The sequence below is a fragment of the Crocodylus porosus genome, unplaced genomic scaffold, assembly GCF_001723895.1.
Source record: "Crocodylus porosus isolate Cpor-Errol unplaced genomic scaffold, CroPor_comp1, whole genome shotgun sequence".
NCBI lineage: Eukaryota > Metazoa > Chordata > Crocodylia > Crocodylidae > Crocodylus > Crocodylus porosus.
Window position 1 is genome coordinate 13,457,001 of NW_017728943.1, and position 13,840 is coordinate 13,470,840.

General features: G+C 50.1%; 1 protein-coding gene across 1 annotated transcript in view; it reads left to right on the forward strand.

The window, feature by feature from the left end:
• The first annotated feature begins 13,801 nt into the window (after positions 1-13,801).
• The window catches only part of NHLH2 (nescient helix-loop-helix 2), an 855-nt gene continuing 816 nt past the window's right edge, over positions 13,802-13,840 (forward strand). Inside the window, exon 1 of the mRNA XM_019548537.1 lies at positions 13,802-13,821. Within this exon, the coding sequence (XP_019404082.1) occupies positions 13,802-13,821 (20 nt within the window). The remainder of the gene's footprint in view (positions 13,822-13,840) is intronic.

Consider the following 13,840-nt stretch of genomic DNA (forward strand, 5'->3'; position numbering starts at 1 on the left):
AGACCCCCACCGTTAGATCCCTCTCCCCACAGCCCCCTTGCATCTTGACCCAGAGCACTTCCACTTGCCTCACTCACATATTCCCACCTCACTGTGTGCTGTAGAACAAGTTATCTGTCTCTTGCTCATTGACCTTTCCAATGCCTGGCCCACCTCAGCACCCTACATTCTGAATCCCCATTGCAGCTTTGCCATTTAATGGTTCTTGGTGGCTTTTGAAGTCCTGTTGGTTGATTATTATTTCAATAGTACTGAATAACATGGTTTTTTAGCCTTTAACTGAGATAGGTTACATGCTGGGTTCTTTTTAAGAGTCAGCAACCTTTGACACCATGGTCATGAGATGGTGCTACCTTGCTTGGAGTTATCTTGGAGTGACTCTTTCTGTTTCTTGGAGATGATTCCAAACAGTGGTAGGGGGCAATTCTTTTGCCATGCTTGAAAGTCTAGTTGGCCATTCCCCATTTTCAAAGTGTGTAGGAAGCTGCTGGCAGAGATAGTGATGTTGTTTGAGCTGAAGTGCCATCAGTGGGGGCATGAACTCAATGTTTCACTTTCTCACCAAAACCTGGAGCCAAGGCCATCCCTAGGGGGTGTGAATCAGGGCGACCACCTGGGCCTCTCACTCTGGGGGCCCCATGGAGCTGGGTGGAGCCGCCACAGTCCCTCCTGCGGAGCCCGCCTAGTACTGGTGACTCTGCACTGCTGCCAGCAGCTTCACGTCTAGCTGCTTGCCACCCCCAGGCCCCCACTGCTGCCTTCTTTGCATCCGGACCCCACACAGATTGATTTGCCCTGGGCCCTGCATCCTACTAGGATCATCTCTGCCTGGAGCAATGCCTTTCCTTGCCCAGCACCAGGACAGTGAGAAAGCTGAGGCTCAAGACATGCAAGACAGAAGCAAGACTAGTAGCTCAGTGGAAGCATCTAAAATATTGGTGCTATATCTGTTCTTTTTGCCCACATGTCATTCAGGAGGTTAATAGTCATGGATTTTAAGACCCATAAGGACCACTACTTCAATCAACTGATCTGAATTATTGTATTACCCAATATAATTCAGCCGTTTTGTTCTCAGATGATTCTGGAATAATGGTCAGCCAACAGTGTTTCTTCCTATGTTATTCAGTTAGGAGGCTGATGACAGAGTTACACAGGCCGACCTAACCAGAGTTGTCTAGGCTTTTAACATCACTAATCTGGATTATTACAAAGTTCCCTACTTGAGACTGTGGGTGGATCTAGGGTTTGGAAAAGAGGGTGTAGGTGGCGTGGTGCATCTTCCCACCACATATTGCTTATTTTTCTCCAATTAAAAAGCAACTAGAAACTTTACTAATATGCTACAGGAGTAGGGTTATATTATTCAGTTTATAATCCAAGTTCAAATAAATATAACTGAGTCTGTAGGGGCTTACTACCAGTTCCAGGATGGGTCTGTCCAAGGGATACAGCTGTTAGCTTTCAGCCTGGCCACGGGCAGAACTTCTCCCTGGACCCCCAATACGAGTCCCTCAGACACTCCACTGTGGCCTTTTGAGGTCTTTAATGCATTAGCCCTGTTAACTCAAATGCCCCCTGGCTCCACCCTGTCCCCCTTTATCCCACATATCCCCCATGCTTAGCCCAACCCCATTCTGCCCCAAGCCCATTAGACCCTGCCATCCCCCTCACACACCCCTGAATCCTACCTTGACTCTTCACTTTCCCCATGAAGCCCCTGCAGCCTCTTTAGACTCATCTCCACCATGCCTCAGCCCCCTCAACCCCACTCCACTGAGGCCTCCCCACCCCTCTGAGCATTTAAACCTCACTGCAGAGCCTCACACCAGCCGGGCCCCCCGATCAGCAATGGCTCTTGCTCCCAACCCCCTGCACAACCCATTTCACCCCTATATCCTCCACCAACCCCATCAGCCCCAAATCCCATCTGCTTCTCACACTTCCCTGCCTCTATAATGCCTCAGACCCTCAGCCCCTCCACTACCCCATAAGCTACCACCTCCCAAAAGCTTCTTGGTCCCCATCCAGCCCTTCATTGCACCTGGGAGATCCTTCCCCTCAGAAACCCTTTCCAAACAGTTTCCCCCACTTCTCACAGCTCCCAACCATGGGGCAGGTGGAAGTGGGGCACCCCACTGCTCTCCTCCTCCTCACAACATGTCCATAGCTCCTCTGCCCTCCACCCTCAACATTGGGAAGCAAACAGCTGGGGTCAAGGGAGTACTCACTTCAGCCACTGGCAGCATTCCTACCTGGGGAGACTAACTCCTCTCATCCAGTCATGCCTGGCTTTATGCCATCCTCATTGCACCACTGGTTCAGCCTCCCACTACCTCCGTCATCTGCTGCTGCTGCAATGAATAACCCAGAAAAGGGTCACTGCTGTAACTTTGTCTTTGTTGTGCCTCCCATCCAACCTTTCTATATGGTTTGCTCCCAATATTCTGCACAGGTCACTGCTTCTGGTGTTGGAGTTGCCAGATCTTGTGGGGTGCATTGTGGTGCTACAGGGCATCTCAGGAGATCCATGGTTTACTTTTGACAGACATATTGGTCAGTTGTGTAGAGACCCCATGATTTAATGAGAAAGTTGCATCTGCCAAGGCCCACTCTCAATTTCTTTGGGCTCCACAACACATGCCATTTGTAGTTGGAGCCAGATGCTAACTCCTCACTGGGGGTAATTCCTCACTGGCTCTATTCAATAGCTTTGTGGCCTAATTTCTCCCATTGTTTTTGCCAGAGGGTAGATCTGGCTAATCCTGGTGATGTGGTCAATGGTGGGGGAGAGAACAAAAAGCTGTTTCTTGATGAGAGAAGACACTGCACTGATTGATGTCCATATAGTGGGTGGAGTTCATTTGACTCTTGTACCTGCTGGTCACAAAGATGTAGCAATGAGGTACATTACTGCGGTACTAATAGGTACCACAGTAACCCACCTCTTTGTCACATCTTTGCGTCTTCCTCCTGCCTCTGAGTGCTGGACAGGTCAACCTGCTTTTAGCACCTTCTTCCCCTCTCCCTTCCCCCCCCCACCACTTTGTTGTGGGTTTGAAACCTCCTAGGAACCAAGCCACCCAGTACACGCTCCTACATTCCACCTGTACTGGACATGCTGGGGGTTGCAGAGAAACATTACAGGAGTAGATAACAGAATAATTATTGTAAAAGAAAGCCTGGGTTGATTAGAGAAAGATCAAGTGTTGTTAACACCCATGGAGTGAAGAGATTAGCAGAAATCAAGTAGATAATAATGAGCCATGAAGTCAGTTGACTCCTTCAGCTCCACCCGAATAGAAGTGCAGTTGTCTCTGCTAGGCAGTTTGTTTGAAACCTTTAGTGGACTAGGAATTAAAGGGCCATGTGACTGAACCCTTAACTCCTTCACCCCTAGATCTGCCCCTGCTTGAGCCTGGCTACTCTTAAAGGTAATTCGGAAGTGCTAGTAGTATAGATGATAGCAACTTTTTAATACAATTAAGCACATAGCAGTGCTCCATAGGCTAGGCTGACTATTAGCTTATTTCTGGGCACAATTCACAGATGGTTCTGATCTGTGAAACTGTATAGGGTATGGATCTTGCCTGCCTTAGAAGTCACTGTTTTTTTATGAACCATCCAAATAGGAGTTCTTGGCTGACAGCCCCAAACATGAGCTCTTGAGGGCTGGAGGTCAGAATATTGTAAGCGGAGGAGACCTAGCTCTCAGGGGTATGTCTAGTGTTGAGACCATTCTGTCTCTCAGTGCTTCCCAGATTTCAAAATGTGTTTTCATTCCACATTGGAACAAAACCAAATCCTTTCCAACAGTTTTGCAGAAGCAGAATTGTGTCAAAATATTTGCTTCCTAACTGAGAAAAAAATTTGATTTTTCATTCAGGAGGAGGTGTTAGACCATCCATGAAAAGAGTCTGTGTGTCTATAACAGGTTCAAACCCCTGCTCTATCCAGTCTAAAAGAAGGGGGTTTTTTCATCCCAGATCACTGATTCAGAAGCAGCTGGCACTTGAACCTGGATCTCCATTTTCCCCAAGCTGGGCCTTAACCACTAGTCTATGGAGTGCAAGGGAGCCCTATTCTCTTTGACAATTAACTCTTTCAGCTCTAGCCAAGTAAAACATTGCCAAAAATATTCCTTCCAGCTGCAGTTACTTGATGTTTAAGTTCAGCCATGCCAGGGTTCGCTGAGCCTTCGGGTGGAGTGCAAGCCTCACTCATCATTGTTTGAGTGGTAAAAGCCATTTCTGAGGGCAGAGGAGTTCTCAGCTTGCCTTTTGTTTATATGAAAGCATTAATCCCATAATTGCCTGCCCCCACAGAATACTGATGGGTGTCGTACACAAACTAAACAAGATCTGAACTAGGTAGTTGGGTGCAGCCCATTCCCTAGCAGCAAAGCACCGCACAAGATCTGCCCTCACAAAAAGCTCTACAATCGGTCTCTTTGTCGGCCATCTCTGCAGGAACCTCAAGGGGTGTTTGGGCTCTGAAGACTCTCCATCCTTTCCTAGAAACAGCCCTCTCTAAGGCCACGTCTCAGGGATTCTTCCCTCTCTTTAACTGTCCATCTCTCTCCATTGAACTAGAGAGACCACACCATTTGTACCATGCTCCAATTAGCTGCTGAGTCCAATATATTGCCCCTGCCTTTCATCCACGTGCCACTTCACTGTCTTTTGGCATATATCCTGCTCTGTTTCCTAATAACATGGTCTTCCTTTCCCAGCAGGCAATATGTATTCAAGGTCCCATTCCAGTGAACACCAGCCCAGTTTATTTTTGCAGCAGCTTTCAAGACAATGGCGACTGGCTACTTCCTCCCTCTCCATCTTCTGGGCTTACCGCTATGGTCCCCTCCTTAAGGTCCCCTTTCACTCTGCAGTACGCAGCTCCTCTCTCTCTCTCCCAGCTTCCAACCCAAAGCTGCCCTCAGTGACAGAGGTCTTCTCCAGCTGCCCATGCTTTCCTTTGGTCCCCTGCTGGATGTGGAGACTGATCCTTGATAGGCTACCTGGGTTCATCTGGTTACTCCAGCAGTCCTAGCTTCTGCTGGAGTTTGCAGAGGGGGAGTTTGCCCTACCACTCATGCCTGTTCTGAGAGCATATAGAGGACTTCAGTCTCCAAGTAATCAGCTCTGCTTCTTCCACCTGAATATTTATAGGAAGGAACCCTGCAGCTCCTACATTCCCACACGCAGACAGCCAAGCTCCCCCAGCTCAGCTCAAGCTGGGATGAGCAAAAGTCTGGAAGAGTACCTCCAAAGAATGGATACTCCTCCCTTTGTAGTCTTGTGGAGATGAGGAACTTGCTATGCTATACGGAATTCTCCTCACACCCTTGAATCCTTGAGGCAAAGAGAAGTAAGTTATGGGATCAGTGGGTGCATCTACATGACTTGCCTTAATGTGCAGTGGACTTTTCTACTGCACATTAGCACGTCATGGCAAAAACCACGCTAATGCACGTATGTGTAGTAGAATTAATCTATTGCGCATTAAGCATCATAAAAAAAGTTAGCCTTTGATACTGTGCATTAGCACAGATACTGTGCCATTATCTAGTGCAGGGGTGGGCAAAATACGGCCCGCAGGCCGCATCCAGCCCACTAGACCATTCTATCCAGCTTGCGGTACCCCTAAAAATATTTAGAAAATTAATTATTTATCTGTCCTTGGTTCCTGTCAAAGATGACAGGAGCCAGGGGCAGTAAGAGCCAGGAGAAGTCCTGCCGGGCTCCTCCAACAGCAGGGTTTGCCTGGCCCTGCCCCAGCCAGAAGCCCCTTTGTAGCAGGGGCTTCTGGCCTAGGACTATGTGGCTCCTCATTGCTGCACCGGCATGGGAAATTCACGGGCGGAAGGGGGGTTGAGAAAGGTCAGGGGAGGACCGTGGGCAGGGAACAAACTGGTGCTGAGCACTGGGAAAAGCAGCCCCTCCCCCACCCTATGGTCGACGCTCCCTGCTTCAGCCACTCACAGCCCACAGGGGGCTGTGCTGAACAGGCACAGGTAGCCCTAAGAGGGCTGCAAGTAGCTGCAGCAAGGGGCGCCAGCCATGAGTGCAACGGAGGGGCCACTTTTCTCTGCACTCAGCACCAGCTTGTAACCTGTCCCTGCTGCCAGCCTGGGCCCTGCGCCTACTTCGGGCTCCCCCACTGGCTGCACTGTGGTGGCAGCAGCTGCTCTGCATGAAGGGAAGCAGCCCCACTGCTTGCCACACTGGGCAGTGTTTGCTGCTGCTGCAGCAGCAGGGAGTGCCATCCACCGGGCAGGGGAGGGGCTGATTTTCCCACACACTCAGCACCAGCTCTGCCAGTGCGCTGGCCCCCGCCTGTACTGCAGGGCTGAGGGGGCACTGGGATTGAGCAGATGCGGGAGCCAGTGGAAGCATGAGGCCCACACTGGTACAGGGTCCTGGCCGGCAGGGGATCTATGGAGGCGGGCCAGCTCCCCCCCTCTCCCTGCTGGTGCAGCCCAGCCTGGCTCCACCGACCCCTGCCAGCCTGCACCCTGCTCTGGGTCCTGCCAGCACTGGATCTGGGACATTGGTCCCAAGATGGTGACCACGGGGCAGGGCACCTGTCAAGGGGCAGGTCTATCCATAAGGCCCTTGACAGCTTGCCAAACCTGGGTAAGCGGCCCTCCACCCAAAATAATTGCCTGCCCCTGATCTAGTGCCTCATATTAGAGGTACTAAATTTGATGTGAAGTAGCAAAGGTGCATTAATGAACATGTAGACAAGCCCAGTGTTATCATGTGCCAATACACCTGCTTGCAATGGGAGGAGGCAAGCCCATAGAGGACAGCTTTGCTTCTTCCCTATACATGGAGCCTAGAGCCTGAAGCTTGGAGTCTGGTGTTTGCAGAGTGCCTATGAGCAGGCATGAATGGAGGCTGTTGCAGTGCAGCTGCAGCTCTGAAGTGGAGATGTGCGGTATTTTGTTTTTCCCTGTTTCCAGGTGCAAGTTCCTAATATTGGGAGTCCCATTCCTAATGTTCTGGGGGTCAATCATGCCCTGAGCTCTGTGAGTGGAGGTAAGTACATGTGTAGTTCCTCTTGGTAATGACATCTCCCCTTCTCCTCAGATTCTGGAGACGGTCTCCCATGCTCAGATCGGTGTGATGGAAGAGGCACCTGGAGGGCCAAGAAAGGAGCGGGAGCTTGAGATCATGACTTGGGGGAAATACGCTGTGGAGAGTCTCACCTCCTTTACATTCCTGAAACCTTCCTTTCACAGTGGATATCCCTCCTTCAAAAGAATATCCCATGGCAGCTGTAACCTTAACAGTGTGTCTCCAAAGGAACTATGAAGCTAAGGACCAGTTCCAGAGCTCCATGGAGCTGGAAAGTAGTAGGGTTAAATTATTATTATTCTCATTATTATTAACATTAGTCCTATTATTGTTATCAGCATTATAAACATGATTATTATTAACATTATTAGCAGCATTAGCATGATTTATGTAGAATTATTAATACCAGTATACTAGTATAATAGTATTAGTATATTTAGTATTATTGTTAATATTAATACAAATAATACACTTTGTCACAATGAAACTTGGCTCAAAATAATGTTGGTGATCATTCTATTGTTGTTGCTGCTTTGTCAACTAGTAAGGTTTTATTGTGGCAAAGGTTAACAATAATAATAATTGTTATTACATAGTTATTTTTACTACTACTATTAACAGCACTAATAAGAACTTTTTCAAAAAATGAACAAAATAGGAAATGCTAGTCATTTCCCTTTGGGGTCCAGAACTACCTGCATTTTGTAGAACTTTATGGTACTTTACTAAATAAAAATGATTATTATCCTACTGCTTTAGTAGTGTTAGTTACCTTTCCCTGCTCTGAGGTTGTTCACTTGGCACTCCTCACCTTTGTTACTGATCTGATGCCTCAGAACTGGGCAAGTGCTCTCCCACTATGGAGGAACAGTCTCCCAGCAGCCCTGTGCAGTATTATTACAGACATACTGATAGGCAGGGAGAGGAAAGGACTGGCCTTGAGGCCACACAGCAGTAGAGTCAGGCATAAAGCCCTCAAGTCCTGGCTCCCCATTACCACAGAGCCACTCTCTGCTGCAGGTGGCAGGCATAGCAATTCTTGCTAGGGACAAAGTCAACCAGGGGGCCTGGCAACAGGCAGTCCCGCAGGAATGAGGCTGCTGTTACAGGGAGAAGTGGCCATAGCCTTACTCTCTAGAGGGTGGGGGTCAGGACTGGATGGAAGCCACTGACCAGGAGGAGGCACGTCAGAGAGAGTGGAGAAGTGCTGATGAAGGGCATGACTTCACCGCTGGACAGGAAGGGATGCTTTGTGGGAAGAAGTCCTTGGTCCATCCCTGCTTGGACCAACATTAGTGACATGGCCCCATTGTCTCTGTTCTGGCCCAGCAGTGGGAAACCCAGTTCTTGCCTCTCTAGGAGACACTGGTCCTGCCTGGGGCCCTGCAGCCTTTTTCTACATCATTCTCTGTGGCTTTGTTTAGCCTTGGAGGCCTTCACTACCCCCTCACCCATGGCAGCCCAGGTGGGGGCTCATGCTAGGTGGGCTGTGCGCCACTAAATGGCCACATTAAGTACAAGGGCCAAGACTCCCCACATGCCTGTGTGCTGCAGCTGGCTGTTGTCAGTGCACATTCTCGCCTGCATGCAAACTGCCAGCGGTGGTTTTCTACATCAGTGGGTGTCCGATATTTTGGGAAGAGAGGGAGCGAGCATGGCTGGAGCCTGTATATCCAGAGGCTAAGGTTTGTATCAGGGCTGCTTTCGCCTGTTATAATTTGTGGCACAGATTCAGTGAGAATCTGATCTGCTGAAAATATTTGGGCTGTGAAAACTCCCACACTGTGACAGATGTCAAGTCCAATTAAGTGACTCATGTCCAGGTTTCTGTCCAATAGGATTTCCCATTAAATATCAATTGAAGGGGGGGGGGGGGAGCCAACCCCCTTTTCTCTAAAGCCTTTATCTCCTCCACTGTCTCCAGGCGAAATCCTTGGGTACCAGGAGAGCATCTTGTCTCTCTGTCTGTCCAGCCCCCTCTGCCACCTTCTCCACCTCCCCCTGCTTCGCTGCCACTACAAGGGACTCCCACTTTCCCAGCTCTGTTATCTCTCGCAGCATTTCCAGCCACTGGCAATATTATTATTATTATTTGATACCAGAGATAAAGCAGCAGTGGGAGCGCAGGAAAGGGGAGGTCTATTCTCCCCCCCTCCACCCCACCCCACCCCACCCCAGTTTTGAAGGACTGGGAAGCCAAACTCAGCCCGATCTTTCTCTCCCCCCACCTCTCCATGCCAGGAAGGAGAGCCCCACGCAGCAAGAAGACGGGGGGAAGGCTGCGCTCCTCCGGCATGGTGCGCGCCTGAGAGCAGCGGAGGCAGCCGCCGAACAAAGCCGATCCGTGCCCGACAAAACCGCACTTGTGAGCACCGTCGCATCCGAGCCCCTGCGTGGCATCGGCACCTCGGAGGGGGCCAGGCGAGGAGCACCACGAGCGCTGGGACTCGCCCCCCAGCCCCTGCCCGGCTCCGGCGTGGGGAGCAGGGGGCACGGGGGGCCGGAGCGCTCGGCCGCGTTTGATCTCGGCGTCTCTTTTGTTATTTCTCCCGAGCGCTGTCCAGCACGGCTCCCTTCCCCCGGGCCCAGCCGAGCCGCTCGCCTCCGGGGGCCGCCTGGGATGGAGACACGTCCTTCGCATCCAGCCTAAGTAACTTCGCTTCCTAGAGCCGGCCCCGCACCCCGCATCGCCGCCCGGAGCTGCCAGGCCGAGGCGGGGGATGAGAGCCGCCTGCGCCGCCGCGCTGCCCGCTTAGCTTCGCCTTCTCCTTCTCCTTCTCCTTCGTCTCGCATGTGCTTGGCTTGAAGGGGGACAGAGGCGCCGTGGGGGCCAGGGGGCTTCGCCGCCGCTTGTTGCAAGGAGTCCGCCCAGGTAAGCCGCCTTTCTTGGGCAGGTGGGAGCCACTTCCTCGATGTCACAGAAAATGCGGGACCTCGGGAGCTCCTCTAGGCCCACCCCCTGCTCCGAGCGGGACCGTCCCCGACTGCATCATCCCGGAGGTTTCCGAGGGAATGAGGCATCCGCAATCATTAGTGCTGCCCACGCAAGGGGGTCCCCGCCACGAGCTGCACCCGACGGGGAAAGAGCGATCAAGCCCCTCCAGCCCCCCCGCCCAGGCCGGGCAAAGCTTTAGAGCAACTTTGTCCCGTGCCCGGAGCGGGGGCCGGCCCGCGGCGCAGCGCGGCCGCTCGGGCTCTCGCTGCTGCTTGCGGGGCCCGCGGCTCGGGGCCGCTGGTTTTTCTTGGTCTTGCTTTTCTTGCCACCCCCTTCCCATCCCATGTGTTGGCCCTGCCCGCTGCCCTCCTCCCCCGCCCGCCCTGCTGCACCGCGGGGACGAGGCGTCCGAGGGGTCTCCGGCCCCAGCTCCCCGCCCCGCGGGCCTGCGGGGCATTTCTGCCTTGCCCTCGTTTCCTTCTCCCCGGCCCCAACTTCTCCTCGGATCGCTTGTGCTCTTCCTTTCTGGGCGTTGTTTTTGGGGGGGTTGTTTTGGGGTTTGTTTTGCACACCCCACTCCCTCCACCCCGGACACACGCACACAGATGCACACAGATAGATATACACACAGACTGGCATAAAGATACCCACACAGATACACACACGCACGGATGTATCTACACACAGAGATACGCGCACAGATACACACGGATAGATATACACACAGCTATATATACACACACACACAGATATGCACACAAATGCACACCCACAGAGATATTCAGGAAGATATCCACAGAGACACACACACAAATATACACACATAGAGGTACACATACGGATACACACGCAGATGTATGCACAGATATACATCCAGACACACATACACACACACACACTCACAGATGGGTATATACACAGATAGATATACACACAAACACACAAACCTTGCCACATTGATACACACTCAAATACACAGATATTACACACTGATGCACACTCAGAGATACACACAAAGATACACATACAGATGCACACAAAGATACATACAGATAGACAGAGGTATACACACAGGTACACACTCAGATACACGCACAGGTAGAGATACACACACAGATGCACACACAAAGATACACACAGATACACAGAGAGAGACACACACATTTACACACAGATAAACAGAGAGGTATACACACATATCTCAGATACACCCAAATGCACAGATACACACACAGATACACACAGAGATACACACAGATGCACACACAAAGACACACACAGATATACGTACAAAGACACACACACAGATATGCACACACACACACCCAGGCATATCTGTCCAAGGTTACTCAGTAGCTGCCTGGTGTATTGTTTTATTACATGCCGGCATGTCCGTATCTAAGTTCCTGGGTTTGTATTGCTGTCTGCATGACAGATGGTGGGTGCTCTGCGAGGCTGCAAGGAGATACGATTCAATTTTCTTGTGAAAGGCACGTCCCGTTGCATTTATTTATTTATTTATATGCTGGGGGTGGAGAGGGGGAGAGGCGAGAGAGAATTAAAATCATTATCATCATCATCATGCTCGTAAAAAAATGGCAAAGTTATTCTTGTGACCACCTGAAACACAATCAAACGCCGCAAAGCTGAGCCCTCCTCCTCCGCTCACCGGCTCGGATGCTGCGATTTCAGGAAAACGAGCACTGTAAAGGGAAGCTAGAGCAGGGGGGACCCATGCCACCCCCCGGGTCTGTCTGTATTTCCACCCTGGCCTTGTTTTGCTAAGGGCTGGCTAGCCTTGCTGGGGAAGGCATCCAAGCCCGATGCGATCCGGTTCTTGTGATACGGGGGAGAAGCAAAAGAAATAAAAAAGAGATTTAACGGATACTCGATGAGGAGGAGGAGAAAATCACTGTGTTTGTGGGGGGGTTTAAGATCCGTGTTTATAAACGATCCACTTCATATTTGCTTTCTTATAAATCCCCTGGAGATTCCCTGGGTTGGTTGGGGTTTGTTGTGTTTTTTTTTACCACTCCCCAAGCCGGTTTCCCCAAGCCGGGGAAATAAGCCAGTCTCTTCTGCTGAAGCGGCTGGCGAAGGCTAGGAATTAGGTCGTAAATTACAGCCGGTGATTTATTACCCTGAGCATCACCGCGAGGAGCCACGGCCACGCGAGAAAGTGCTTGCTGCCTCCCCGTCCGTAGGATGTGCCCCTGCAGAGGGGGCCCCGCCTAGCCAGCTCGCGGGGACCCGGCGGGGGGTCGGGGTCGGGGTTTGAACTCCAGCACTAGTGATGTGACAGTCCCAGCCCCCTGGGAAGGGACAGGTAAATTGTCATTCTTGCCATGATTATTGTGGCGATCGTCACCAGCAACACCCCACCACCAGCAATAGTAGCCGGAATAATAATGAGGAGGAGGATGGTGCGGATGACCATAATAAGAACAAGAAGAAGGAGCAGTGAAGTTAGGGGCACAGCCTCTGGATCGCAACTTCCTGCAGCCGAAAATGCTGGAGGCTGCAAGGGAGAGAGGAACAGGGGGAAAACATCCTGGTCTTGCTCCCTTTCAGCCTCCACTCTCCAACCCTGTGTGGCACAAGCGACTTGGGCAAGATGGGTCTATGGCTGCCCCGGCAAATGGCACTGATGTTCTTACGAGGAACACTGAAAAAAAAGATCCCGGTCATACCCACTCCACTCTCCCTTTCAGCCTCCTCTCTCTGCCCTGTGGGGCACAGCATGCAAGGCATCCTGGGCCCCAGGGGCCCACCTAGTAGGTGACAGTTCTTCTGTCCTCATGCTGTTAATACCATACTACTGGCAATAATAAATAATGAGAATAAGGGGAGCCCCCATTCAGAGAGGCTGTGCCCCTGCCTTCCGTGCTCCTCGTTCTTGCTGCTGCTCTTATTGCTATTATCGTCTTCAGTATCACCACTAGTGAGGGTAATAATGATGACGACAATAACAACAATTATAATGACGATAATAATCATGGAAATAATAACAACGATGATAACAACAACGACGATGACAACGATAATAATAATGGTAATAACGACGATAATAAGAATAAGAATGATAACGATGATAACGATGGTAATAATAATGACGATAATAAACATGATAATGACGATAGTGATAATGGTAATAATAGTGACGATAATGATAATAATAATAATGACGATAATAATAATGATGATAATGAAAATGATGATAGTAATAATGGCGAGAATAATAACGATGATAATGATAATAATAATGATAATCTTGGTAATACTAATGACGATAACGATGATAATAATAATGACGACAGTGATGATGATAATGGTAATAATAACAATGATGACGATAGTGATAATAATGATGGTGATAACGGCAGTAATACTAATGATGATAGTGATAATAGTGGCGGGGATAATGCTAATAATAATAGTCATGACGATAGGGATAGTAATAATGATGGTGATAATGGTAATAATAATAGTAATGACGATAGTGATAATAATGATGGTGATAATGGTAATAATAATGACGATCGTGATAATACTAATAATGATGACAGTGATAGTAACAATGATGACGATGGTGGTGGTAATCGTAATAATAATGACAATAACGATAATAACAACAGCGGTGATCATAACAGTAATCCTAGCACAAGCAGCAACAATGCTAGCGACAAGGAAAACCAGCTAATACTAATGTCAATGCTAACAACAGTAGCAATAATACCCCTCTAGGACTAGTCCCAGTGCTAAGGACACGGACTAGTGACCAGCGATGATGCCGGTGGGCCGGGCCAGGCCCCGCTGCCCCGGGCCG